The sequence below is a fragment of the Hypanus sabinus genome, chromosome 9 (genome assembly GCF_030144855.1).
Source record: "Hypanus sabinus isolate sHypSab1 chromosome 9, sHypSab1.hap1, whole genome shotgun sequence".
Classification (NCBI taxonomy): domain Eukaryota; kingdom Metazoa; phylum Chordata; class Chondrichthyes; order Myliobatiformes; family Dasyatidae; genus Hypanus; species Hypanus sabinus.
In genome coordinates, this window is record NC_082714.1 from 77,034,818 (window position 1) to 77,062,254 (window position 27,437).

At 45.1% G+C, this 27,437-nt stretch overlaps 1 protein-coding gene and 1 long non-coding RNA gene across 10 annotated transcripts in view; one reads left to right on the forward strand and one right to left on the reverse strand.

The window, feature by feature from the left end:
• Window positions 1-12,354, forward strand: part of gatad2b (GATA zinc finger domain containing 2B) — a 142,347-nt gene extending 129,993 nt beyond the window's left edge. For 7 of the 8 annotated variants that reach the window (XM_059979948.1, XM_059979950.1, XM_059979951.1 and 4 more), the window contains 3 exons: window positions 1,226-1,345; window positions 5,980-6,163; window positions 8,212-12,354. In XM_059979948.1, coding sequence (XP_059835931.1) covers window positions 1,226-1,345; window positions 5,980-6,163; window positions 8,212-8,345 — 438 coding nt within the window. In that variant the 3' untranslated portion in view covers window positions 8,346-12,354. The remainder of the gene's footprint in view (window positions 1-1,225; window positions 1,346-5,979; window positions 6,164-8,211) is intronic. The other variant, XM_059979946.1, reaches the window with a different exon arrangement.
• LOC132399506 (uncharacterized) overlaps window positions 1-27,437 on the reverse strand; it is a 76,585-nt gene that overhangs the window by 25,393 nt on the left and 23,755 nt on the right. The window contains exon 3 of one of the 2 annotated variants that reach the window (XR_009514009.1): window positions 11,328-19,918. The exons of the other annotated variant lie outside the window; for it this stretch is intronic. This is a non-coding gene — a long non-coding RNA (uncharacterized LOC132399506). Of the gene's footprint in view, window positions 1-11,327; window positions 19,919-27,437 lie in introns of those variants that run through there. 2 annotated transcript variants of the gene reach the window in all.

A 27,437-nucleotide genomic window follows, 5' to 3' on the forward strand; every position in this document is an offset into this window, starting at 1 on the left:
TCCAAGGCAGGGTACAAAGTAAATGGCAGGATACTTGGTAGTGTGGAGGAGCAGAGGGATCTGGGGGTACGTGTCCACAGATCCCTGGAAGTTGCCTCACAGGTAGATAGGGTAGTTAAAGCTTATGGGGTGTTAGCTTTCATAAGTCGAGGGATAGTGATAGGAATCGCAGGGTAATTATGCAGCTCTATAAAACTCTGGTTAGGCCACACTTGGAGTACTGTGTCCAGTTCTGGTCGCCTCATTATAGGAAGGATGTGAAAGCATTGGAAAGGGTACAGAGGAGATTTACCAGGATGCTGCCTGGTTATGCATTATGATCAGAGATTATGGGAGCTAGGGTTTTACTCTCTGGAGAGAAGGAGGATGAGAGGAGACATGATAGAGGTATACAAGATATTAAGAGGAATAGACAGAGTGGACAGCCAGCACCTCTTTCCCAGGGCACCACTGCTCAATACAAGAGGACATGGCTTTAAGGTAAGGCGTGGGAAGTTCAAGGGGGCTATTGGAGTTTTTTTACTCAGAGTGGTTGGTGCATGGAATGCACTGCCTGAGTCAGTGGTGGAGGCAGATACACTAGTGAAATTTAAGAGACTTCTAGACAGGTATATGCAGGAATTTAAGGTGGGTGTTATATGGGAGGCAGAGTTTAAGGGTCAGCACAACATTGTGGGCCGAAGGGCCTGTACTGTGCTGTACTATTCTACGTTCTATATGTTTACCTTCAGCAGCAGAATTGAACCCGGGTCACCGGTGCTGTAATGGTGTTACACTAACTGCTATCCTACTATACTCCCCTAATACTGCCTGACCTGTTGAGTTTTTCCAGCATTTTGTCCCACACCATTGATTTCAGGAAAGGCAACTTCCCTACACCTATCAGGTTTGTGAACCAACCTGCACAACCTCATCAGTGGAGTAGTATAAACCCTCTTGTGCATTACCATAGACTTGTCTCTGATCATGGCCTCACTTGCACTCTGTACAGTTGGAACAATATGTTGCAATTTCTAAACTTTGAATCTCTTGTAATAAAGGCCAATGAGCCCTTGACCTGGCTGAACATTTGTTGCACCAGCCTCCTAAATTTTGGCAGAGGAACACCAAGATCCTTCTGTACTTCCCTTGCCCATATGCTCTCTCCGTTTAGCTGTGTGATCTTGCCTCCCAGGCTGAGGATGCGGATAACTAACAGTTCACTGCTTTCTCTTTCACCCTACAGGAGATCGAACAGCGGATACAGCAGCAGGCAGCGGTGGTGTCAGCTTCCCCCACCTCTGTGTCGGCTGGTGCAGTAATGAACAAGCCCGAGCCAGTCATCAGGCACCACCCTCTCCGGCAGGTAAAGCCACGTTCAGTCCCAGCCCAAGTCCTCGATGGCTCCTGCCCTGTGGCTGAGCAGGTTGGGCAGAGATACTGGGGGCAATGGGGCATTCACGGGTTTCACCCTCAGTTTTTTGAGTTTGAGTCCCAAGGTGCCTTGTGCTCTTTCCAGCTTTCTCTATAAAGCTTGGGCATCACACTGCAGAGCCCATTACCTGTATGGGGAGATAGAGCTGTAGATATATCCAGCACGGAAATAAACCCTTCAGCCCAACTCATCCATGCCAATTATGCTAGTCCTATTTGCCTGCTTTTCTCTGTCCAGTTATCTTAAACGTAATTGTACCCAGCTCTACCACCTCCTCATAGTCTACCTCAATATAATCTTGCACCTTATTGTTCACTGGCACTGCACCTTCTCTGTAGTTGTCACTGTTTATTCTGCATTCTGTAATTGCTTTCCCTTGTACTACCTCAGTGCATTGATCTGTATCTCATTATATGTGGCAATAATAAAGCAATTTCAAAGCAGAACATATAAAACGCTGGAGGAATTCAGCAGGTCAGGCAGTATCTATGGAGAGGAATAAACAGTTGATGTTGGGAACCAATACGATGATAAACCAATTTCAATTCCTTTAGCAGCTCATACCACATACCCATCACCCTCTCCATCATAAACTTGCTCCTCCTATTCCCTTTAATTCTCCTCTTAACTTAAACCTCTGTCCTCTTATTTGAGACTTCTCTGCCCTCAAAAAGACTGTGATTATCTTTTCTGTCTGCACCTCTCATTGTTTTATAAACTTCCATTAGATCACTCCTCGGCCTCCTACATTCCAGTCTACAGCTCCAGTCTATCTAGATTCTACTTCTAATTCAAGCATTGAAAATCTCTCCTACCCCCTCTCCAGCTCACTGACAGTTGGGTGATTGGAATTGCTCAGAGTATTCCAAGCAAGACACATAAAATGCTGGAAAAACTCAGCAGGTCAAGCAGCATCTATGGAGAGGAAAAAGCAGTCAACATTTCATCCAGAGGCCCATCAGAACTGGAAAGCAAGTGGGAAGGAAGCCAGAATAGGAAGGTTGGGGGGGTGGGGGGGGAGGAGCAGAGAGTACAAGCTAGCAGGTAAAGCCAGGTGAGAGGGCTGCTGGGGGATGCGTGTGAAGTGAGAATATTAAGAGTACTCCAAGTGTCACCTGTCCAAAAATTTATACAACCTCTATCTGTGTCCCTCCAAGGCCGGCCTTTGTTAAGCGGGTGTACAAAATCCAGGAGATCACCTGATTGAATTTTTTGAGATTTTTGACTAAACACATTGATAAGAATAGAGCAGTAGATGTAGTGTATATGGATTTCAACAAAGCATAAGCTAAGGTGATAAGGTATCCTTGCAACAAAGGCTTATTGAGAAAGTAAGGAGGCATGGGATCCAAGGGGACCTTGCTTTATGGATCCAGAATTGGTTTGCCCACAGAAGGCAAGGAGTGATCATAGATGGGTCATATTCTGCATGGAGGTCAGTAACCAGTGGTGTGCCTCAGGGATCTGTTTTGGGACCCCTTCTCTTTGCGATTTTTATAAACGACGGATGAGGAAGTGGAGGGATGGGTTAGTAAATTTGCTGATGACACAAAGGTTGAGGTGTTGTGGATAGTGTGGAGGGCTGTCAGAGGTTACATTGGGACATCAATAGGATGTAAAAGTGGGCTGAGAAGTGGCAGATGGAGTTCAACCCTGATAAGTGTGAGGTGATTCATTTTGGTAGGTCAAATATGATGGCAGAATATAGTATTAATGGTAAGACTCTTGGCAGTGTGGAGGATCAGAGGGTTAAGAAGGCATATGGGGCATTGGCCTTCATCAACCATGGGATTGAGTTTTAAGAGCCAAGAGATAATGTTACAGCTATATAGGAGGACCTTGATCAGACCCCAGTTGAGCACAGTACTGTGCTCAGTTCTGGTCGCCTCACTACAGGAAAGACATGGAAAACTTAGAAAGTGTGCAGAGGAGATTTACAAGGATGTTGCCTGGATTGGGGAGCATGCCTTATGAGAACAGGTTGAGTGAACTTGGCTTTTTCTCCTTGGAGTGACGGAGGATAAGAGGTGACCTGATAGGGGTGTATAAAATACTGAGAGGCATTGATCGTGTGGATAGTCAGAGACTTTTTCCCAGAGCTGAAATGACTAGCACGAGAGGGCATAATTTTAAAGTGCGTAGAAGTAGGTACAGAGCAGATGTTGGGTAAGTTTTTTACGCAGAGAGTGATGAGTGTGTGGAATGAGCTGCCAGCGATGGTGGTGGAGGCGGATATGATAGGGTCTTTTAATAGACTCCTAGATAGGTAAATGGAGCTTAGAAAAATGGAGGGCTATGGGTAACCCTAGGTAATTTCTAAAGTAAGTACATGTTCAGCACATCATTGTGGGCCAAAGGGCCTGTAAGTTTTCTATCACCCTAGCCATGGGTTGTCTCTCTTAGAAGACCACCTCAAACTGTAACAAGAAACAACTGCTGCTGCTTTAAGGAGATGTAGCTGCTCGCTGCAGAGGTTGGCACTGCAGTCCCGTCCTGTGAAGCAGTAAAACCACCAGACTGTAGTGCAATGCTACAGTTGCATTCAGGAAAGCAGAGGTGCTTTAAAAGCAGTTAAAAGAGTATAAGGAGTAAGAGCAGAAGTCCACCATCGGGTCCTTTGAGCCTGCTCTGCCATTTCATAAAATCCTGAGGCCTCCTCAACACCATTCCATTACACCCCCAGAATCAGACACAGAGTGAAACTCCCTCTACACCATCCCGTCACACACTCCTGGGGTCAGACACAGAGTGAAACTCCCTCCACACCGTCCCATCACACACTCCCGGGGTCAGACACAGAGTGAAACTCCCTCCACACCGTCCCATCACACACTCCCGGGGTCAGACACAGAGTGAAACTCCCTCCACACCGTCCCATCACACACTCCTGGGGTCAGACACAGAGTGAAACTCCCTCCACACCGTCCCATCACACACTCCCGGGGTCAGACACAGAGTGAAACTCCCTCCACACCGTCCCATCACACACTCCCGGGGTCAGACACAGAGTGAAACTCCCTCCACACCGGCCCATCACACACTCCTGGGGTCAGACACAGAGTGAAACTCCCTCCACACCGTCCCATCACACACTCCCAGGGTCAGACACAGAGTGAAACTCCCTCCACACTGTCCCATCACACACTCCTGGGGTCAGACACAGAGTGAAACTCCCTCTACACCGTCCCATCACACACTCCCGGGGTCAGACACAGAGTGAAACTCCCTCCACACCGTCCCATCACACACTCCTGGGGTCAGACACAGAGTGAAACTCCCTCCACACCGTCCCATCACACACTCCCGGGGTCAGACACAGAGTGAAACTCCCTCCACACCGTCCTATCACACACTCCCGGGGTCAGACACAGAGTGAAACTCCCTCCACACCGGCCCATCACACACTCCTGGGGTCAGACACAGAGTGAAACTCCCTCCACACCGTCCCATCACACACTCCCAGGGTCAGACACAGAGTGAAACTCCCTCCACACTGTCCCATCACACACTCCTGGGGTCAGACACAGAGTGAAACTCCCTCTACACCGTCCCATCACACACTCCCGGGGTCAGACACAGAGTGAAACTCCCTCCACACCGTCCCATCACACACTCCCGGGGTCAGACACAGAGTGAAACTCCCTCCACACCGTCCCAACATACACTCCCAGGGTCAGACACAGAGTGAAACTCCCTCCACACCATCCCATCACACACTCCCGGGGTCTGACACAGAGTGAAACTCCCTCTACACCGTCCCATCACACACTCCCGGGGTCAGACACAGAGTGAAACTCCCTCCACACCGGCCCATCACACACTCCTGGGGTCAGACACAGAGTGAAACTCCCTCTGCACCATCCTATCACACATTCCTGCGGTCAGGCAGAATGAAGCTCCCTCTACACCATCCCGTCACACACTCTCAGGGTCAGACACAGAGTGAGGGTCCCTCTGCACCATCCTATCACACATTCCTGCGGTCAGACAGAATGAAGCTCCCTCTACACCATCCCGTCACACACTCTCAGGGTCAGACACAGAGTGAGGGTCCCTCTGCACCATCCCATCACACATTCCTGCGGTCAGACAGAATGAAGCTCCCTCTACACCATCCCGTCACACACTCTCAGGGTCAGACACAGAGTGAGGGTCCCTCTGCACCATCCCATCACACATTCCTGCGGTCAGACAGAGTGAAACTCCCTCTACACCATCCCATCACACACTCTCAGGGTTAGACACAGAGTGAAGCTCCCTCTACACCATCCCGTCACACACTCTCAGGGTCAGACACAGATGCAGGTTGAAGGTCCCTCTGCACCATCCCATCTCACACTCCTGGTGTCAGACAGAATGAAGTTCCCTCCACACCATCCCATCACACACACCTGGGGTCAGACACAAGGTAAAACTCACTCAATCATCCCATCATACACTCTCACATTAGTCAGTGGAGGGGAGCTGGTATCTGTCCTCACTTGGCACTGAAGCTCTGGGCTTTCTCAGCTCCCCTTGTGCTTCTCATCCCACCATTGACTAACAGCACATCTCTCCTCTTACAGCAGCCGCCTCAGTCGCAGTCGTCTCTCCAGCGAGGGCTCCACTCCTCCGCCCGTAGCGTGCTCTCCAACTTTGCCCAGGCCCCCCAGCTCCACGTGGCCAGTGGTCTCTTAGGCATGCCAGGTAAGCATGCAGTGCGGAGCGGAGCCCAGAGCCGAGGACGAAGGCCGTACTTCACAAACTCAGGTAGACACAACACTGCCGTTCAAACCAAAGGCACAAATCTCCTTCCGGCTTCTTTCTCGTGACTTCAGCTCACTCTTGGGCGGTGAGACCTGTAGATGGACGGACTCCTTGGACCCAAAGTCTCAATGCGGTCCTGATACATTCCATCCAATTTTCGTTTGAAAGGTTGGGGGGTGGGTGGGTGTGCCCGGGACTTCTGATGTACTACTGCCTGCTTTAAACCAGTAAACATACCGTGTTTGGGTATAATCCTCAGTCACAGCTGTCTCTGTGCACTTTATCTCGATCAGTGCCTCTGCTTACTGATAAAGACGTCCATCTGTACAGGTTTCACCGCTTCTGAGTTTTCATGCAACCAGTAGTAAAGGTTTAGTTGCAGCAAGCTTTCTGGTTCCTGAGCCCTGCATCTTGGTCTGTCATGGTAGAGGGTGAAGGGAAGGGAGGGGAGGGAGGTGCTGCCCTTGGCCCTGGTGCGGGGAAGGTGGGGTACGCAGGTAATATGGAATGCTCCTGCAGTTCACTGGTAACTGGTATTCTTGGTAGGGAGGGGATGGGATGCTGGTGTGTGACCAGCAGCCAGTAAGTGGAGCTTGGCACAACGGTGCATGCGTGTTCTGAGAACTAACCTCACCAAGCAGGGGGGTAGGTGTAGCTGGGTTTTCACAGCACTCGCTGCAAATAACCCACCCACCTGCATGGTGTAGAATCCTTTCAATAGTTCATCAGAGCTGGTTATTGTGTATGGAACTTCTAACCAGCCTCTTAGCACACACAAAGTGGTGGAGGAACTCAGTAGGTGAGGTAGTATCAATGGAGGGGAATAAACCATTGACACTGTGTGCTGAGACAATAGTAGATAATAGGAGACCTTTTTTCCCGCAGAGTGGGAATAGCTAATACAAAGGGGCATCATTTTAAGGTGTTTGGTGGAAAGTATAAGGGAGTGTCAAAGGTAAGCTTTATACACAAGAGAGTGAAACCCCTGCCAAGGGTGGTTGAAGAGGCAGGTACATTAGGGCTGCTTCATAATCTCTTGGATAGGTACATGGGTGAAAGAAAAATGAAAGGTTATGTAGAAAGGAAGGGTTAGAATAGACTAAGAGGTCAGCACAATATCATGGGCCTGTACTGTAATGTATGTTCAGTGGACATACAGTGTGAGAGTTTTCTGTGCCTCCGCCTAACAAGGAGGAGGGAATTCTGGATCCAGGAATACCAGGAGTCTGACAGTCATGTTCTCATGGTATTGACACGGGTGTGGCAGGTAGGCTTCTGAGTGGGGAGGGGATACCCTGAGAGTCTTATGTTCCCACTCACAGTCTCCGGCACCCACTGGGCAATGCAGAAAATCAGTGTGTGACCGATGTGAATAAATACCCCCCTCCCACGCACACAGATCCGGTGGGATACTGTCATATGGAGCTTCACTGTCCTGACCTACATCATGTAGACTCAGAAAATTATTGTTGATTCTAAGTCTGCCAACACTCCAACCACCCAGCCCTTCCTCCCCCACCCCAGAATCTTTTATCTGTGGATTGTCTACTGGGTTCCCACTAACACCCATGGGTGATGATGGAATCAGGCAAAGCCAGACCATTCCCTGCTGCTCCTGGGGGCATGTGGTTAGTAGGGGCCATCAGCCATTGTAGAAGGGTTAGCTCATTGGGCTCCATTTCCTTTGGTGCAGTGCGCCAGTGGACTCTGTCTCTGGGGATGTGTGGGCAGGGACCATCTACCTGGTTGTTTTTGACCACCTCTGGTAGGTTTGAGCCAATGGAGACCATCTCCCTGGGCAGTCTCAGCCAGTGAATCTATCTCTCTGGAATCAGTGGCAACTATCTCTCTGGGTCGGCTGAGCCAGTGGCACCCGGCTCCCTGGTCAGCTTGGGCAGTGAAGGCTGTCCCTCTGGGCATGTGATCCAGCGGGGGGCAGCACCAGACACAACACCTGCCACACTGGGGGTGGATTTGGCTGGCAGACAGGCCCTTGTGTGTCAGGAGAGGGAGCTGCCTCTCACCCTCTGTCTCCTGTTCTCCCTCTGCAGGGGTCAACATGTCGTACCTGAACGCCGGTGTCGGGAGTCAGAAGGGGTCAAGTCTGGCGGACCGTCAGCGCGAGTACCTGCTGGATATGATCCCACCCAGGCCCATCCCACAGTCCGTCAGCACACCGAAGTGAGGGGCTGCCGCCGCATGCAGTGCCTGTCCTGGTGCCTCGTACTTAACCCAATGCTTACGGGAGCTGTCCCACCTCCTCCCCGATATTATTGTACTATGTGTCTAATGCTAACGTCGTTGTAGGGATGTGGGGCCGCCCCTCTACGCACGCCCCCACTCGCACAGGCCACAAGGCAAGGGCCGCGCTCCAGAGGTGTGTGTTTGTATCCCCCCCCCCCCCCCACCAGCCTCCTGCGCCCATCTTCCTCCTAAACCCAGCCTCCTGTGCCCCTCTCTTCCCTCCCATGCTTCCCTATCTCGTGCACCCCTAATCTCTGGCTCAGATGGGAGTTTGGGGAAATAGGTGGTGGTTGGGGGGGAAGAGAGAGAGATTTTAACCTAGTCCCACAAGCACCAGTTCACCCCTGACCCCTGCTCACCAGTCACTCTCCCCACTTCCCACCTGTTGGGAGAGATTCATGTGGCAGCTGTCCAGCAAGGGGAACAGCAATGATATTAGGTGTCCTCCGCAGGGCCATCCTGCAGTGAGAGAGAGGGTTATGCACACACCCAGGAGCAGTGACATGAGTGTTGTCAGAAGTTCAGCAGTGTCCAGGCATGCTCCAACCTCATACCATGTGTATAGAGCCCTTTCATTTCCAGATAATGCCTCAGCCTTCCCTCTCCCCCTTTCTCCAGCCCACTGGGAGCACCTTCCCCGATGGGAAGTGGGATCTTTCCGAATCCCTGCCTCAACGCTCATTTAGTGTATATTGTGCAAAGGCCTCCAGATGTCAGTGGCCCCTCCAACAGCATCTGAGGATTTAGAGAGACCTAGAAGCACAGCCCTATACACACAAAATGCAGGAGGAACTCAGCTGGTCAGGCTGCATCTGTGCAGAGGATTAAACAGTCGACATTAAAATTCGAGTCTTCTTCAGGACTGGAAAGGAAGGGAGCAAAAGCCTGACCCTACTTTCTTATTCCAGCTTCTGCTTCCACTTCCTGATGAAGGGTCTCAGCCCAAAATGTTGGCTATTTATTCCCCTCCATAGGTACTACCTGACCTGCGGAGTTCCTCCAGCATCTGCAGAATCTGTTGAGAATCACACTCATATAGCATAGGAAGTGGCCACTTGGATTGCCACCTGCCAGTGTGCACTGTCCTATCTCCCAGTATTTGGCCCATAGGCTTCCCCAGGCAATAGAAATGTTCATCTAGACACTTTCATTGACTCTCTCTGACTGCTCACCACCCCCTCCCACTCGCTGATCCTCTCCAAATCTCTCCCACCACCCCCCCACCCCCGTATCCTAGATCCAAGTCCTCTGGTTTTACCTATATCCACAATGGGAAGTTCTCTGACCTCAGGGAAGAGGGGTCATCCGGAGGGCTGTGTTCAGTGTGGGGGGGGGGGGCGGGTATTGGAATGGGAGCTGGTAAACCCAAGAGTGACTAGTGATCAGGGTCCCTGGATCCATGAGGCTGCAGCTCTACCTGCTGCGCCTTTGTGCCTCCCTTTACCTTCTCACCCCCTTGATGAGGGAAAGTTCCCCAAACCTTGTAGGACATGAGCAGTGGGCGGTTGGGTGTGGTGGGGGGGGGGGGTTGCCGAGGAGATAAGTATTGAGGCCAGGAGGCTGAGAGAGTATTAATCTTACTCACTTAATGATTGCTGCCACTCCATTTCTAGCCAGAGAGGGTGATGTTGAGCTGTGAATCATTTGGGTTTCCATATTCCAGCCTGACAGAATAAACTCTACCGTGTGGTCCCTTCTGGCTGGTTTAACAGAAACATGCGGCATTGTACTCTCAAACGATTTTGATGCCCCACACTTCGCAGCATGTGGCCACAGCAACTTTGCCCAACTAAAATCAGAGCTTCTGAATCCTTCAGGAGTCATCTGTGAACTTCAGATCCAGCATCCTTCCCACATAAGGCTGAACCCCAGACCAGCTGTAATGTTTGTGGGAAGCAGCCCCTCCACCCACCAATCAGTGTCACTGGGTTAGGCCTCTGCACTCTGTGGAGTGAGATGAACAGAAGGGGACAGTTTTGATTAGAAGTTGTCCTATACTGTACAAACCGCTATATTGTATAATGCAGTTGGGAGGCTGTTCAACCCATTGAACACATGCTAGCTCTTTGAAATTTTCTAATTGGTTCTGCTCCCCTTTAATAGTTCCTCTTGATCCTGGCCGTCTCTTGCAAAGGTTTCACCTCCCCCCACCCCCACACAATCTCTCTACTCAGATTCCGACTGCTGCACTCTGGTGCCTCTCTCTCAAACACAATGAGAGCCTCCAGGGAGGGGCATTGAGATCAAGCTTGAGACAACAGTGGTCAGTCGTACTTTCGTATCAGTGCTCCCCACCCCACTCCATTCCATCCATCACCGCAACTCCTTGCCATTGTGTGTAGACATGAGCATCTCTGTGAGAGGCCACTATTCACTTTGTCTCCTGGCTAGCAGCGCCGGGTTCCCCAAATACCCTCTCCCCTCCCTCTTTCCCATTCACCTCCCTCCCTCCTATTTCCCCCGCTCCCTGGCGCTGATGGGTAGGAACAGATAATGGCAAAGGGCTAATCGCCCCTCCCCATACCCTCGGCCTCGGGCGCTATGTCACTGTTCATCCCTGGCTTCAGCGAGTGTGCGAGCCGCTCTCCCTACATTATGTGTTCTGGTGGGTGGGTTGGGGTTTATTGTATATTGGGAAACAATAAGTCAAGTTACTCTCCAAGAGACTGCCAGCGAGCCTCCGACAAGATTGTGGTGTCTGGGGCACACCAGAACGTTGGGTGTCTCCACCTTCCCCCTTGCCCCTGGGAGGATGGGGGGTTCAGTCAGTTTTTGAGAACCCCGCCCCATTGTCGGAGGCACCGTCTTCCGGACCAGACGTTAAACCAAGGCCCCGTCTGCCTCCCCCACCCCCTTTCACCCACCTCCCCAAAAAAAGACTCCCCCACTTCCTCGGGCGGACGTTAAAGATCCCACAGAACTATTGGGCATGAGAGCAGGGTTGATAGCAGGGTGGGGGTTGATAGGGACCCCTGGGGGAGGATAGTTCAGCACTGGTCTTCAGTCTGGGAGCTCTGCCCAGACACTCCAGTGTAGGCAGCAGCTCTCCTTACACCCACTCCTCCCACCATGTACCCACCTTCTTCCATTTCCAGCTGGATTCGGGTCGTAGCTCTCTCCCAGAGCAGCAGCATGGTTTAGTGGTGGGACAGGGAGGGGTCTGGTGGATGTCAGTGGGCTGCATTCACCACCTGACACAGTGCACCCTTCCGTGGCTCGGACTTGAGCAATTCTGTCCTACCAAGGGCCAGAGTGGCCTGTGGGTGAAGCTCCCACCCCCGTCAATGCCCAGCGAATACTTTCCGGCACTGGGGCAGAATCCACTGTGGGTGCCGACTGCACTCCAGGAAGGCAGGAGTGAGATACAAAGGCCCTATTGCCCCACACACACTAGTGTTGGTCCTACAAGACTAACTGTCCCCCTCTCTAGTCCCCTTCTGCCTCTTGATTTCAGCAACTGAAGCCATGTTTAAGTGAAGTGCGCCCGCTGGCTGTACGGTCTATACCCGGGATACAGCGGACAGCGTTCCCAGTGGTTTGTGTTGCGTGTTTACAGTTTAACTGGGCGTTAACCATCTCTCCCTTTCTCCTAACAATGGGGTCAGTCCTTCCTCTACTCTCTCTCATTTTTAAATTTTTAATTTAGTTTTTCTTTTTGTTCTATTTTTTAAAGAAAAACAAACAGTAGATTGATGTTTGCTCAGCTTGTTTATTATTTTGTATTGTGCTGAATTTGTGTACTCGATGCTGTATCACAGATGTTATATACCAATGGGGGGGAAAAAAGAAACTGCCAAGACTTAGTCATCCAATGACTGACAAAATAAGCAAGTTTTTCAAAAAACCTTTGTAATATTTATTACTTACAGGTTGTGTTTAATAAGGAACCAGGTGAACCTCCTCAGTGAGACGGTGTATGTGGTAATAAACTATCAGGTCATTACGTCTGAGCCGGCTCCTTCTCGCCTGTTATTGCTGAGCTGCTAGTCCAAGTGATCTCCAGCTCCTGTCCTCTGTGTCCCTCAGATATCATCAATAGGCACTGAGTACAAGAATCCTGGGAGGTTGTGTTACAGCTGTACAAGACACTGCCAAGCCCACACTGCAAAGTTGAGTTTTATGTCACACACGCAGGTGCAATCAAAATCATAGGCAAATAGTTCAATTTCAATGGACACATCTGTACAAGGTTCCTCTAGAACAAAAGTCCAAATTTTCAACCTTGAGATTTGTCTCCAAACAGGCAGCCACAAAACAAAGAAACCCAAAAGAATCTATTTATAAAAATCACCATCAAATACCCAATGTGCAGAGAGAAAAAAACAAATCAGCAAACAATGCACACAAGCAAATAGCATTCTGAACTGAAGTCCACAAAGACAGTCCTGTCCACAGACCCTTAGTTCAGCGCACAGCGGAGCAGGGAGCAAAACTAGCCCATCCCTCACCTCCGGTCCCGACACCCTGACCTTTTCGATCTAAGTCATTGTCCACATGCATCATATAAGCAACATTCACAAGAAAAATAAAGTATACCTAATTTTTACAAGAAAGAATGTAATAAACAAAGTCCATTTTAATGTTTGGAGAACTGCGTATGGTTCCAGTCACCCTGCTATAGCAAGGATATACTAGACTAGAGTAGCTGCGGAAAAGGTTCACAAGGATGTTACCAGGACTGGAGGGCTTGGGTTATAAGGATAGATGGGACTGGGACTTTTCTCCCCAAAACAGAGAAGGCTGAGGGTGACCTTGCACAGAAAATCATGAGGGCATAGATAAAGTGGATAGCCAAAGTCTTTTCCCCCAGCTAAAGGGGTACAAAACTAGAGGACGTAGGGAAATATTTAAATGGGAACTTTATTTTCCATGCAGAGGGTGGTGTGTATATGGAATAAGAAGTAGTTGAGGTGGGTGCAATTACGGCATTTGTACAGGTTGAAAGCTTTGAGGAGACACGAAAGACAACATGCTGGAACCTGGAGTGAAAACAATTGCTGGAGAAATACAGTGTCAGACAGCATCTGATCTCAGCGGGTCAGAACCAGCTTTATCACTGACTGAAATTTGTTGTTTTTGTAGCAGCAGTGCAGTGCAAATACTTTATTTTAAATTACAAAATGGTGCAAAAATCAGGAATAACAAGGTAGTATTCATGGACTGTTCTAAATCTGATGGCAAAGGGGAAGAAGCTGTTGCTGAATCGTTGAGCAAAAAGAAGGCATGTCTGGGATGGTGAGCGTCTTTATTGATGGATGCCACCTTCTTCAGCCAGGGCCTTGTGAAGATGTCATTAATGTTGCATAGCTGGCTGAATCTACAACCCTCTTGCGGCCCTGTGCAGTGGAGCTTCCATATGAGATGGTGATGTAACCAGTCAGAATGCTTTCCTTTGTAAGTCTTTGATAACATTTCAAATCTCAAACTCCTAATTAAGTGATTGTGTGATGTGTTGGGTCAAGTTTGGATTCTGCAAGATGTTGTCATCCAGGAACTTGAAACTCACCCTTTTCACCACTGACCACTCAATGACTCTCGACTTCCCTTTCCCCGTTCTGGTCCATAATCAGTTTCTTCAACTTGCTGATGTTGTATATGAGATTTTTGTGACACTGCTCAATGAGCCAATCTATCTCGTCACCTCACATGCGGTTTAGAGGGAAACGCAGCCAAATGATACCAGCTCGACTTAGTATGAACAAGTTGGGTTGAAGGGCCTTCTTTGGTGCTGTATAGCTTTTTGATGTTTTCAAATTCTGTATCTTAAACCATTTGATCTCAGTCTTTTGAAATCTCTTGGTAGGGAAAATTGGATAAAAATTCTAAGGGATAGCATTTATCTTCAATTGAAAGGCCAGGGATTGATCAGCAATAGCAATGCTGGTGGTGGAACTCTGTCTCTCAAACTTACTGTTTGAGTTTGAGCAGGTAACTAAATGCATTGATAAGGGGAGTGTAGTCGATGGTGCCTGTCCAATCGATTGCAAGAAGGTAGTGAATGCACATGGAGTGGGTCGATTGTGCGGTGAATCAATTTGGTCCTCCTATGTGCGTGCACTTCTTTTGGGCTTTCAAGTGAGTGTGCGCTACTTCTCAGGGTCGTGCACGGTAAATTATCCATCGTATACCGTTAATCGCATGACTGAGTAAAATGTTTAATCCTGCTGATCGGGTCTCCTCCTTGCTCCATGCAAACAGTGCCCACATGAATTTTGACGAGGACAAGCTCCAGGTTAGAACTCGTAGGATCTAGGGCAAACTGGCAAAGCAGATTGGTTATAATGGAGAGATGTTTCTGATTTGAGGTCTGTGACCAGCGATGTGCCACTAGGATCGGTGCTGAGTCCTTTGATGGCAATGCAGGGGATGTAATCAGTAAGTTTGGATTTGCGAGGATGATTCTCTAGGGCTAAGGCAGGATATGGATCAGTTGGAAAGTTAGGCAACGTCGCTGACTAGTCAGATTTAAGTGCAAAGGCAAAGTCAAATAGGGACAGGGCAGGGTATGGCATATGTGGGTCAATGGTAGACCCCCACCCACCTCCTCTGAGACTGTTATTGACAGTACCTGAGCATCGAAACACAAAATGATCATGGACATAGGTTGATTTAGAGGGGATCCAATGAGTTCTTCCCCTAGCAAAAGAGGGTCAGAATCAGGAACACTGCCGGAAGCGCTAGTGAAGGCAGAGACTCTGACAAAAGTTCAGAGTTAACTGGATGAGCGCTTGAGTCATAACAGCAGGGAAGGCTACAGTACAATGGGCAGGATAGATATAGTGGGCTGAAGGGCCAGCATGTTTCTGTGTTGTAGGACTCGGTGATTCCTGTTCAGTTTCCCTTTAACTCTGCCCCTACTCCATCTCTTTCTCTCCCTCTCTCTCCTTCCCTGACCTGCTCTACCCCTTCTCACCAGCCCCTCTGTCCCCTGGACCCCTCTCCTACCCTCCCTATCACCCTACCTCTCCTCCACACCCCCCCCCCCCACACACACACACACACCTGACACAGGTCCACCTGTGTTCAGGACATTTTTTTCTGACCAGCAGAGGAGTTTGCTGGGTTGGGGGTGAAGACCCAGTTGTCCTGGTCCATGTGGGAATCAACAATGTAGGTAGAATGATAAAAGAGATTCTGCTGAGGGAATTTGAGGAGCTAGGGACTAAATTAAAAGGCAGAACCAAAAAGGTAATCTCTGGATTACTACCTGAGCCATATGCAAGTTAGCAGAGAGTTAAGAAGATTAGAGCGTTAAATGCGTGGTTCAAGGATTGGTATGGAAGAAGTGGGTTTGAATTCATGGGAAATTGGCACCAGTATTGGGGAAGGAGGGACTTGTACCAATGGGATGGGCTTCACCTGAACTGTGATGGGACCTGGGTCCTAGTGAATCGCATAACTAGGCCTTTAAACTAAATAATAGAGGGTGGGATCAACAGATTGGAGAAGTACGGATACAGTAAAAGAAAATTGTGGATAAAGAGAAAACAAAAGTTAAAAATGAGAAAAGGGTGGAGTGCCGAAAAGTCAAAGGTTACTAGATTTTAAAGGGACCATGAGTGTAAGGGCACTTTAATGCATGCCTGTAGTATTCGTAACAAGGTCAGTGAACTTGTGGCATAAATCAGTATAAAGGGGAATGGTTTAGTGGCCATTACAGAGATATAGTTGCAGGGTGGAGAGGATTAGGATATCAGGTAATACAGGGGATAGGGCGGTCAGGTAGTGCTCTTAATTAAGGATGCGATCAGGGCAATAGAGCCAATATAAGGTCTAAGGAGCAGAATGTTTAAATCGTGGGTAGAGATTAGGAATAGTAAAGGGAAAAAAATCACGTGAGAGTTGTCTTTAGGCCACCAAATAATAGCATTACAGTGGCACAGGCAATAAACAGGAATATCTGAGGCATGTAAGAATGGAACAGCAGATATCATGAGGGATCTTTAACTTGCACATAGATTGAGTAAATCAATTTGGTCGAGGTAGTCTTGAGGTCTTTGTAGAATACATCCATGATGGCTTTTTTGAACAGCGTGTTACTGAACCTACAAGGAAATATGCTATCACAGATCTGGTCCTGTGCAATGAGACAGGTAAAATTAGTGAACTTGTAGTTAGGAATCCTCTTGGAAAGAGTGATCACAGTATGATTGAGTTTCTCATGCAAGTTGATGTGTAATAGTTCAATCTAAAATCAGTGTATTATTTCTAAACAATGGAGATTACCATGAGATGAAGGAGAAGTTGGATAGGGTAGATTGGGAACACAGGTGATATGGTGGAACAGTTGAGGAACATTGGAAGACTTTCAAAGAGATTTTTCACAGTGCTCAACAAAAGTATATTCCAGTTAAAAGCAAGAGCAATAAGGGTGGGAGAGCCATCCATGGATAACTAAGGAAATAAAGGAAGGCATCAAACTAAAAGCTCATGCACACAAAGTCTCCAAGAGTAGTGGGAAACTGAAAGATTGGGAAAACTTTAAAAAGCAACAAAGAAGGACTAAGCGAACAATAAAGAAAGGGAAGGTAGATTATGAAACTAAACTAACAGGAAATATAAAAATGGATAATAAAAGTTTTTATAATTATATAAAGTGAAAAAGGGTGGCAAAAGTGAACGTAGGTCCCTTGGAGGATGAGAAGGGGGAATTGATATTGGGTAATGAGGAAATGGCCAAGGCTTTGAGTGACTGTTTTGTGTTGGCCTTCAAAGTGGAGGACATGTCAAACATGCCAAAGATAGATGCTACGGATGCACTGGGAGGTGAGGACCTCAATATAATGGCTATCACTAAAGAGGTAGTGCTGAGCAAACTTGTGGGCCTGAAGATAGATAAGTCCCCTGGTCCTGACAGAATGCATCCCAGGGTACTGAAAGAAATGGCAGGGGTTATAGTTGAGGCTTTGGTGATAATTTCTCTTTAAATATTTTTAATATATAAATTGCATGAGTATAAATACAAAATTCATAAGGATACAAGTACGAATTACATTACATTTAAATCACAGTAATATGATCACAGTATCCCATATTCCAAATCAATCATGTAGAAAAAAGATTGAATTATGAAATAAAGTAGAGTGATTGTATTTTATTTTTTAAAATACCTACCCCCACTACCAAATGAGCTGGTTGGTGAAAAATAAAAGAAAAAAAACCTTACCATATAATATAATAATAATGGCTCAGAACCATACTTTAATAACAGTTCAAAGATTATGAAAATACTCAGAAAGGGTCCCCATAACTTTAGGAAATCATGTTTAGAATCAGAAGTCGAACAATGAATCTTCTCTAGATCAAGGCGCAACGTAACTTCAGATAGTCATTGAACATGAGTGGGCGAGGCAGCCTCCTTCCACTTCAGCAAGATCGCCCTCCTGGCCATAAGAGACATAAAGGCCAATAGTAGTAGTAGGCCTCCGTTAGTCTCGATAGACCACGGATTTACGCCTTGGAAAGTTTCCAGGGTGCAAGCCTGGACAATACCTGCAAACTAGATGGCTTCAGTTTTGTAATACTATCCTCAACAATAGCAAACATGGCAGTCAAGGGATTGGGCTTAAAACTAACATTGAAGAGTACAGAAAAAGTTTGAAATACATCTTTCCAAAATTTTTAAAGGCTCGCACATGTCCAAAACGTATGAATTAGTGTGACCACTCCATTAGTACATCTATCACAGTAAGGGGAAATATCTGCATAGAAATGAGAGAGCTTGCCTTTAGACATATGAACTCTATGTACCACTTTGAATTGTAATAAAGAATGACGAGCACATAATGATGAATTAATCAATTTTAAAATAGTCTTCCAGTTCTCTTCAGATATGAGAATCTGCAAATCCTTTTCCCAGTCTCCTTTAATTTTATCTAAAGAGGCCTTTTCAGTCCCATCAGCAGACCGTAAATGAGAGATATTAAACCGTTGTCAAAAGGTTTCAGATTAAAAGTTGTACCTATTCTTATCTGGGCTTGTAGGAAATGTATGTAATTGGGATCCTAAAAAATCTCTAATCTGTAAATATTGAAAAAAGTGAGTATTGGAAAGGTTAAATTTTGTTGAAAGTTGCACAAAAGAAGAAAAATTCCCTCCATCAAACAAATCCTGAAAATGTTCAATACCCAATCTATCCCATTCTTTAAAAGATAGGTCCATTAAAGATGGTTTAAAAAAGCAATTAGAAAGGATGGGACTCGAGTGGGAGAATCTCAATAAACCAAAATGTTTTCTAAACTGTAACCAAATCTTCAAAGTATGTTTGACCACCACATTGTCAGTTAGTTTATTTAAAGATAGAGGAAGCGAGGATCCAAGTAAGGAAGTAATGGAAAATTTCATAACAGAATTGACTTCCAAAGAAACCCATATAGGGCAATTCCCATGGTTAATGTAATATCCAGAATGTAATATTTCGTATATTAACTGCCCAATAATATAATCTAAAATTGGGTAAGGCAAAGCCTCCATTTTGTTTGGTTTTTTGAAGGTGAAATATATTTATTCGAGGTTTTTTATTCTTCCATAAAAGAGAATTGAATCCTAAGAGTCAAAAAAAGATTTAGGAATAAACACAGGCACAGCTTGAAAAAGGTATATAAATTTAAGTAAGATATTTGTTTTAATAGAATTAATTCGGCCAATCAGTGATAGAGAGGCAACCAATTAGTGTTTTTAACATAATTCAATAAAGTTAAAATTTTTTCCTTAAATAAATCTTTACAATTCATTGTGATTGTTACTCCTAAATACGTAAATTGTTTTCTTAAAATTTTAAAAGGTGGTATTAAATTGTTTAAAGGAAACAGTTCACTCTTATGTAAATTTAATTTATATCCTGAGAACAGACTAAAATTAGTCAGTAAATGGAACACATATGGTAAAGGAGTTGTAACATTAGATAAAAAGCAATAAGTCATCAGCATAGAGCAACACTTTATGTACCTCTCCTTAAAATACCAGAAATCTCTTTAGACTCTCGAGAAGCAATTGCTAAGGGTTCTAATGGCAAATAAAAAGCAGAGGGCTCAAAGGACAACCTTGTCTAGTTCCACGTTGGAGTTTAAAAGTTTTAGAATTCTGAAAATTAGTAAGAACCCAAGCAGAAGGAAATAAATAAAGTAATTTAATCCAATGAATAAAATCAGGTCCAAAATTAAATTTTTCTAAGGATGTAAAAAGATAATTCTATCCAACTCCGTCAAAGGCCGCCTCCGCATCCAAAGATATCACACATTCCGATATTTCCTTAGATGGAGAATGCATAACATTTAACAAACGCCGTATGTTAAAATGGGAATATCAATTTTTAATGGATCTTGTCTGATCATATGAAACTATAGAAGATATAATATTTTAAAGTCTGCGAGCCAACACATTAGATAAAATTTTAGTAGCAAAATTGAGTAAAGAGATAGGTCTATACGAAGAACATTCAGTAGGATTCTTATTCCTTCTGAGAGTAAGCGAAATGGAGGCTTCGTAAAAAGACTGTGGTAATCTTGAAGGAATCTGTAAGGGTAGAACATCAGTGTGGTATAAGCAAGGAGGAAAAACTCTCCAGAGAATCAATCAGGTCCTGGGGATTTCCCAGAATGCAATTCTCGAATAGCCGAGCAATTTCCTCCTGGGAAATGTGTTGATCCAATTGCCTACGGTCATCTATTGAAATATTAGGAATATTTAATTGATCTAAAAAATTATTCATTGCAATATTACCATTAACAAAGTCAGAGCTATACAATTTGGTATAAAATTCCCTAAAAGTGTCATTAATTTCAAAGTGGTCAGTCGTCATATCCCCATTCATTTTACATATTTCTTTAATTTGCTGCTTAGCTATAAGTGGCTTCAATTGATTAGCCAGTAGCTTACCAGTTTTATCTCTGTGAATATAAAGCTGACTTCTATCTTTTAAAAGCTGGCTTTCAATTGGACAGGTTAAAAGGAGATCATATTTAGTTTTGGTTTCAATACGTCTCATATATTTCAGGATCAGGTACGGATGCATATTTATGATCCAGTTGTTTTAATTGATTAGCTAGTTCATTTCTCTCTTTGTTAGCTTTTTTAATGATGTTTGCAATATAAGAAATAATTTGACCCCGGATATATGCTTTAAAAGTATCCCATATAATAAGACAAGACGTCTCTTCTGACGTATTTTCTTCAAAAAAGAAGAGTAATTTGATTATTCATAAATTTTAAAAAGTCATCATCGGATAACAGAGTTAAATCACCAAAATCTCATAGAGATAGGACCAGGAAGATTTAGAGATAGAAGTACAGGAAAGTGGTCAGAAATAGCAATCTCTTTATATTCGATCGATCAAATCAATGGAATCATTCGACTGTCAATAAAAAAATAATCAATCTTGGTATAAGAATGAAGGACATGAGAGAAAAAAGAATATTCGCTGTCAGTTGAAGAAAACACCAAGCATCAACTATACCACATTTAGTTATAGACAATAGACAATAGGTGCAGAAGTAGACCATTCGGCCCCTCGAGTCTGCACTGCCATTCTGAGATCATGGCTGATCATTCACTATCAATACCCAGTCCCTGCCTTGTCCCCATATCCCTTGATTCCCCTATCCATCAGATATCTATCCAGCTCCTTCTTGAAAGCATCCAGAGAATTGGCCTCCACCGTCTTCCGAGGCAGTGCATTCCACACCTCCACAACTCTCTGGGAGAAGAAGCTCTTCCTCAACTCTGTTTTAAATAACTGACCTCTTATTCTCAATCCATGTCCTCTGGTACTGGACTCTCCCAACATCTGGAACATATTTCCTGCCTCAATCCTATCAAATCCTTTAATTATCTTAAACGTTTCAATCAGATCCCCTCTCAATCTCCTCAATTCCAGCGTGTACAAGCCCAATCTCTCCAATCTCTCTGCGTAAGACAGCCCTGCCATCCCAGGAATCAACCTAGTGAATCTACGCTGCACTTCCTCAATTGCCAGAATGTCCTTCCTTAAACCTGGAGACCAAAACTGTACACAATATTCCAGGTGTGGTCTCACCAGGGCCCTGTACAAATGCAAAAGAACATCCTTGCTCTTGTATTCAATTCCCCTTGTAACAAAGGCCAACATTCCATTTGCCCTCTTCACTGCCTGTTGCACTTGCTCATTCACCTTCATTGACTGGTGAACTAGGACTCCTAGGTCTCTTTGCATTTCTCCCTTACCTAACTCGACACCGTTCAGACAATACTCTGCCCTCTTGTTCCTGCTTCCAAAGTGGATAACTTCACATTTATTCACATTGAATGACATCTGCCAAGTATCTGTCCACTCACTCAGCCTATCCAAGTCTCCCTGTATTCTCCTAACGTCCTCTTCGCATGTCACACTGCCACCCAGTTTAGTATCGTCAGCAAACTTGCTGATATAATTTTCAATGCCCTCATCTAAATCATTGACATAAATCGTAAAGAGCTGTGGTCCCAATACAGAGCCCTGTGGTACCCCACTAGTCACCTCCAGCCAGTCTGAGAAACACCCATTCACTGCTACCCTTTGCTTTCTATCTGCCAACCAGTTTTCTATCCATGTTGAAACCCTGCCCCCAATGCCATGAGCTCTGATTTTACTCACCAATCTCCTATGTGGCACCTTATCAAATGCCTTCTGAAAATCTAGGTACACAACATCTACTGGCTTACCCTCGTCTAACATCCTTGTTACACCCTCAAAAAACTCCAACAGATTAGTCAAGCATGATTTGCCCTTGGTAAATCCATGCTGGCTCGGCCTAATCCTATTACTGCCATCTAGATGTGCCACTATTTCGTCCTTAATAATGGACTCAAGCATCTTCCCCACGACTGACGTTAGGCTAACAGGGCGATAGTTCTCCGTTTTCTCCTTCCCTCCCTTCTTGAAAAGTGGGACAACATTAGCCACTCTCCAATCTTCAGGAACTGATCCTGAATCTAAGGAACATTGGAAAATGATTACCAATGCATCCGCAATTTCCTGAGCCACCTCTTTTAGAACCCTGGGATGCAGACCATCTGGCCCGGGGATTTATTAGCCTTCAGTCCTACCAGTCTACTCATCACAGTTTCTTTCCTAATGTCAATCTGTCTCAATTCCTCTGATATCTTATGACCCTGGCCCATCCATACATCTGGGAGATTGCTTGTGTCCTCCCTGGTGAAGACAGATCTAAAGTACGCATTAAATTCTGTTGCCATTTCCCTGTTTCCCATAACAATTTCTCCCAATTCATTCTTCAAGGGGCCAACATTGTTCTTAACTATCTTCTTTCTCTTCACATAGCTAAAAAAGCTTTTGCTATCCCCTTTTATATTCCTGGCTAGACTGAGCTCATACCTGATTTTTTCTCTCCGTATTGCTTTTTTAGTTAAGATCTGCTGTTCCTTAAAACTTTCCCAATCATCTGTATTCCCACTCATCTTAGCCCTGTCATACTTCTTTTTCTTTAATGCTATACAATCTCTGACTTCCTTTGTCAACCACTGTGGCCCCTTCCCCCTCTTTGAATCCTTCCTTCTCATTGGAATGAACTGCATTTGCATCTTTTGTATTATGCCCAAGAATATCTGCCACTGCTGATCCACTGTCTTTCCTGCCAGGGCATCCGCCCATTTAACTTTGGCCAGCTCATCCCTCATGGCTCCGTAGTCTCCTTTATTTAATTGCAACACTGACACCTCTGATCTGCCCTTATCCCTCTCAAATTGTAGATAAAAACTTATCATGTTATGATCACTACTTCCTAATGGCTCCTTTACTTCAAGATCACTTATCAATTCCTGTTCATTACACATCACCAAGTCCAAAATAGCCTCGTTCCTGGTTGGCTCAAGCACATGCTGTTCCAAAAATACATCCCTTAGACACTCCACAAACTCCCTATCCTGGGGTCCAGCACCTATCTGATTCTCCCAGTCCACCTGCATGTTGAAATCTCCCATAACGACTGCATTACCTTTAGCACATGCCAATGTTAACTCCCTAATCAACTTGTACCCAATATCCACGCTACTGTTTGGGGGCCTGTACACAACACCCATTAGGGTCTTTTTACCCTTACTGTTCCTCAGCTCAATTCACACAGACTCTACTTCCCCTGTTCCCAAGTCACCTCTTGCTAAGGACTGAATCTCATTCCTCGCCAACAGGGCCACCCCACCCCCACTTCCCATATTTCTGTCTCTACGATAGCACGTATACCCTGGTACACTCAATTCCCAGGCCTGATCCCCTTGCAGCCATGTCTCCGTTATCCCAACAATATCGTAGTTCCCCATTTTCATCTGAGCTTCAAGCTCATCTGTCTTATTTCTGACACTACGCGCATTCAAGTATAGAATTCTTAGCCCATTCCTCCTCTCTTTGCTTAAAACACTGTCTACTGTACCTAACCCAGCTCCTTGAACTTCCATCGGGCAAATTGCACCCTGAATTTTGATGACCTTCTCAAGATCACCCAAACCTTGTACACATTTAACCCCATGCACCTTCTGACCAACCCTCTGGATCTGGATCCCTGCCCCCTGCACATCTAGTTTAAACCCCCCCGAGCAGCACTGGCAAATACTCCTGCAAGAATGTTAGTACCCCTCCGGTTCAGATGTAGACCATCCCTTCGAAACAGATCCCAATGTCCCTGGAACAAAGACCAATTATCCAAAAACCTGAACCCTTCCTTCCTGCACCATGCTCTCAGCCTAGTATTAATGTGCATAATCATTCTATTCTTCGCCTCACTCGCACGTGGCACAGGTAGCAATCCCGAGATTGTCACCCTGGAGGTCCTGCCTTTCAGTTTCACTCCTAACTCCCTGAACTCTCTAAGCAGGACCCCCTCACTCACCTTACCTACATCATTGGTCCCTACATGGACCATTACATCTGGGTTCATGCCCTCACTCTCAAGAATAGCCTGCACCCGATCTGAGATGTCCCGGACCCTGGCACCAGGGAGGCAACATACCATCCGAGACTCCTGATCTGCCCCACAAAATCTCCTATCTGCCCCCCTAACTATAGAGTCCCCTAAAACTATCGCTCTCTTCTCTTCCCTCCTCCCCTTTCTAGTTGAGGGTTCAACCTCTGTGCCAGAGGCAGGACCACTACAACTCATTCTGGTAGGTCATCCCCATCAACAGTATCCAGTACGGTATACTTATTGTTAATGGGAATGGCCGCAGGGGTGCTCTGCTCTCTCTGCCCGCTCCCCCTGCCTCTCTGGACCGTCACCCATCTGCCTACTTCTTGGTTTTTTGGTGTGACTACCTCCTGATAACTCCTATCTATCTCTGCCTCCACCTCCCGAATGATCCGTAGTTCATCCAGCTCCCGCTCCAACTCCCTAACTCGGTCTGATAGGAGCTGCAGCTGCAGCTAGTTAGAAAGGACTGGATAAACAAAGCTGATTTATTAAGTGTGGCTGGTTTGACAGATGAGCGATCTAATACTGAATCTAACCAGCAGTTAAAATCTCCTCCCATTACAATAGAGCAAGTACACAAATCTGGCAGAAACAAAAATAGGTGCTCAAAAAATCCTGGATCGTCTACGTTGGGGGCATATACATTAGCAAAAACAATCAATTTACTGTCTAAACTCCCTAATACAATGACAAATCGATCATTAGGATCCTAAACAACTTCATGCTGAACAAAGGAAACTTATCTACAAAAATCGAAACTCCACATGATTTTGCTTTAAACGAAGAATAAAATTGCATACCCTTCCACCGAGTAAAAGATTGTGAGCTATCACAGCTGCATTTGTGCGTTTCTTGTAAAAAAAAATAATGGGTGCTTTTAATTTTTTAATATAAGCAAACACTTTGTTCTGTTTAATAGGATGATTCAGCCCTTTCACATTCAAACTAATAAGTTAATATTTTGAACCATTTTAAATACAAATCATCATGTAATTAAAAGATCAGGCCATAAGTTATTGAAACTAGAAAGCAAATCATAAGGTAAGGTAGTCAAACAGACAATCATATAATCAACCCAACACAGCTCCCAAAAAGAATTAGCCCCTAGCCCCTCCCTCACCCAAAGCCAGAAGGCTGACCAATAGGCAGTCAGAGAGCTAAGAACCAAGTTCCCTCCCCAAAAAATCCTGCTGACAGAAACTTCAGTCCTTCAAGGCCAATTATATCCCTACCAAGACACAACATAGAAAGAAAAATAACTCAGTATTCAAAAATATAAAAAGATCATTTTAAACAAATTCAAAGAAAGTTATATTAAAATAAAGCCTTAAAAAGGGATAAAATAAAAAAGTAATGAAAGACAGTATATGAACAGCCAATACATAAGCTTATTGAAGCCTTATTTCAGATTCATATTAACAGAAAAAAATTGATCAAATATGAATAAAAATACAAAATGCTGGCAAAACTCAGCAGGCCAGACAGCATCTATGGGAGGAGGTAGTTTTGGGTTGAAACCCTTCATTCTGATCAGCATTCTGCCAGCATTTTGTGTTTTTATTTATTTCCAGCATCTGCAGATTCACGTGTGTTGATCAAATATGAAATATAAGTTTTAGACTTCCGCCTTCAGAAACTTTTGCTTCTTCAACTGACTTTATTCTTCTTTGCATTCCATTCTTCAAAACAATACTCAGACAGGCTGGAAACCGACAGGATGGTTTAAATCCTTTATCGTACAAATCCGACATAACTTCTTTGTATTTCGTATGTTCAGCCATGACTTCAGGCAAATAGTCTTCCACAAATATGACCTTGTAACCATGGAAATCAATAATTCCTAGTCAACAAGTGTGGCAAATTAAAAGGTCCTTGATACGAAATTCATGAAAACTTAGAATGACCAAGCAGGGTCTCACTGCCGATGACAATGGCTGCAAAGTTGGCCAGCGATATGCTCGATCGAGCTTCAGCTCGGATGTTAATAAAACAGGGAATAACTTCATAGGGTCAGTGCCTTCAATTGATTCTTCAAGACCCAAATTTGCAAATTATTTCTCCTGTTTCTATTTTCTAGACTGATAATCCTTTTCATCATTTTTTTCATTGGATAAGGATAACTCTTTGTAGAGTTTAATTGTATCTTCAAGAGTTGTCAGTTTTGCAGTATTTTCTTGAATTCGATTCTCATGCTCAATTAAAGTTAGTTGGAATGTATCCAATTTACCATTAAGTCGTTGAAACTCCTCAGAAAATTTGGATTTTTGCCGTTTAAGGAAGTCGCTGTTAGAATCCAAAGTGACGGGATTCATCTTCTGTTTCTCTTACTTTTGCAAAGGCTTTTGTTCTTTTCCCAGCCATAGTAGAGCAGTATTAAAATATTATAATAAGGTTTCAAAAAGAACCAGTAGGAGACAACAAAGTAGGTAGGGTAGGAGCAACCTAAGACGATGTTACTCCATCGACTGCCAACAGGGCTCTGTGATAATTTACCAAAATTCTCTGGACTTTGGCAGGTCCCAGTGAACTGGAAGTCAAATGTCACACCACTGTTCAAAAAAGAATGTAGGCAAAAGGCAGGTAACTATAGGCCAGTTAGTTTAACATCTCTAGTTGGGAAAATGCTTGAAGCTGTCACTAAGGAAGAAATAGCAAGGCATCTAGAAAGAAATGGATCCATCAGGCAGATGCAGCATGGATTCAGCAAAGGCTGGTCCTGTTTGACAAACTTACTGGAGTTCTTTGAGAATATAACAAGTATAGTGGAGTGAGGCCAACAGATGGACGTTATTTTCTTGGATTTCCAGAAGGCGTTCAATCCGGTGCCACATAGAAGACTTATCCATAAGATAAGGATGCATAGAGTTGGGGGCGATGTATTAGCATGAAAAGAGGAGTGGTTAACCAATAGAAAGCAGACAGTTGGGCTACATGGGTGTTTCTCTGGTTGTCAATCAGTGGTGAGTGATGTGCCATAGGGGTTGGTGCTGGGCCCACAGCTGTTCATGATATATATTAACAATATGGAACGGACTGAGTGCGGTGTATGCTGATGGCACTAACTAGAATGGAAAAGCAAATTGTGCAGAGGATATAG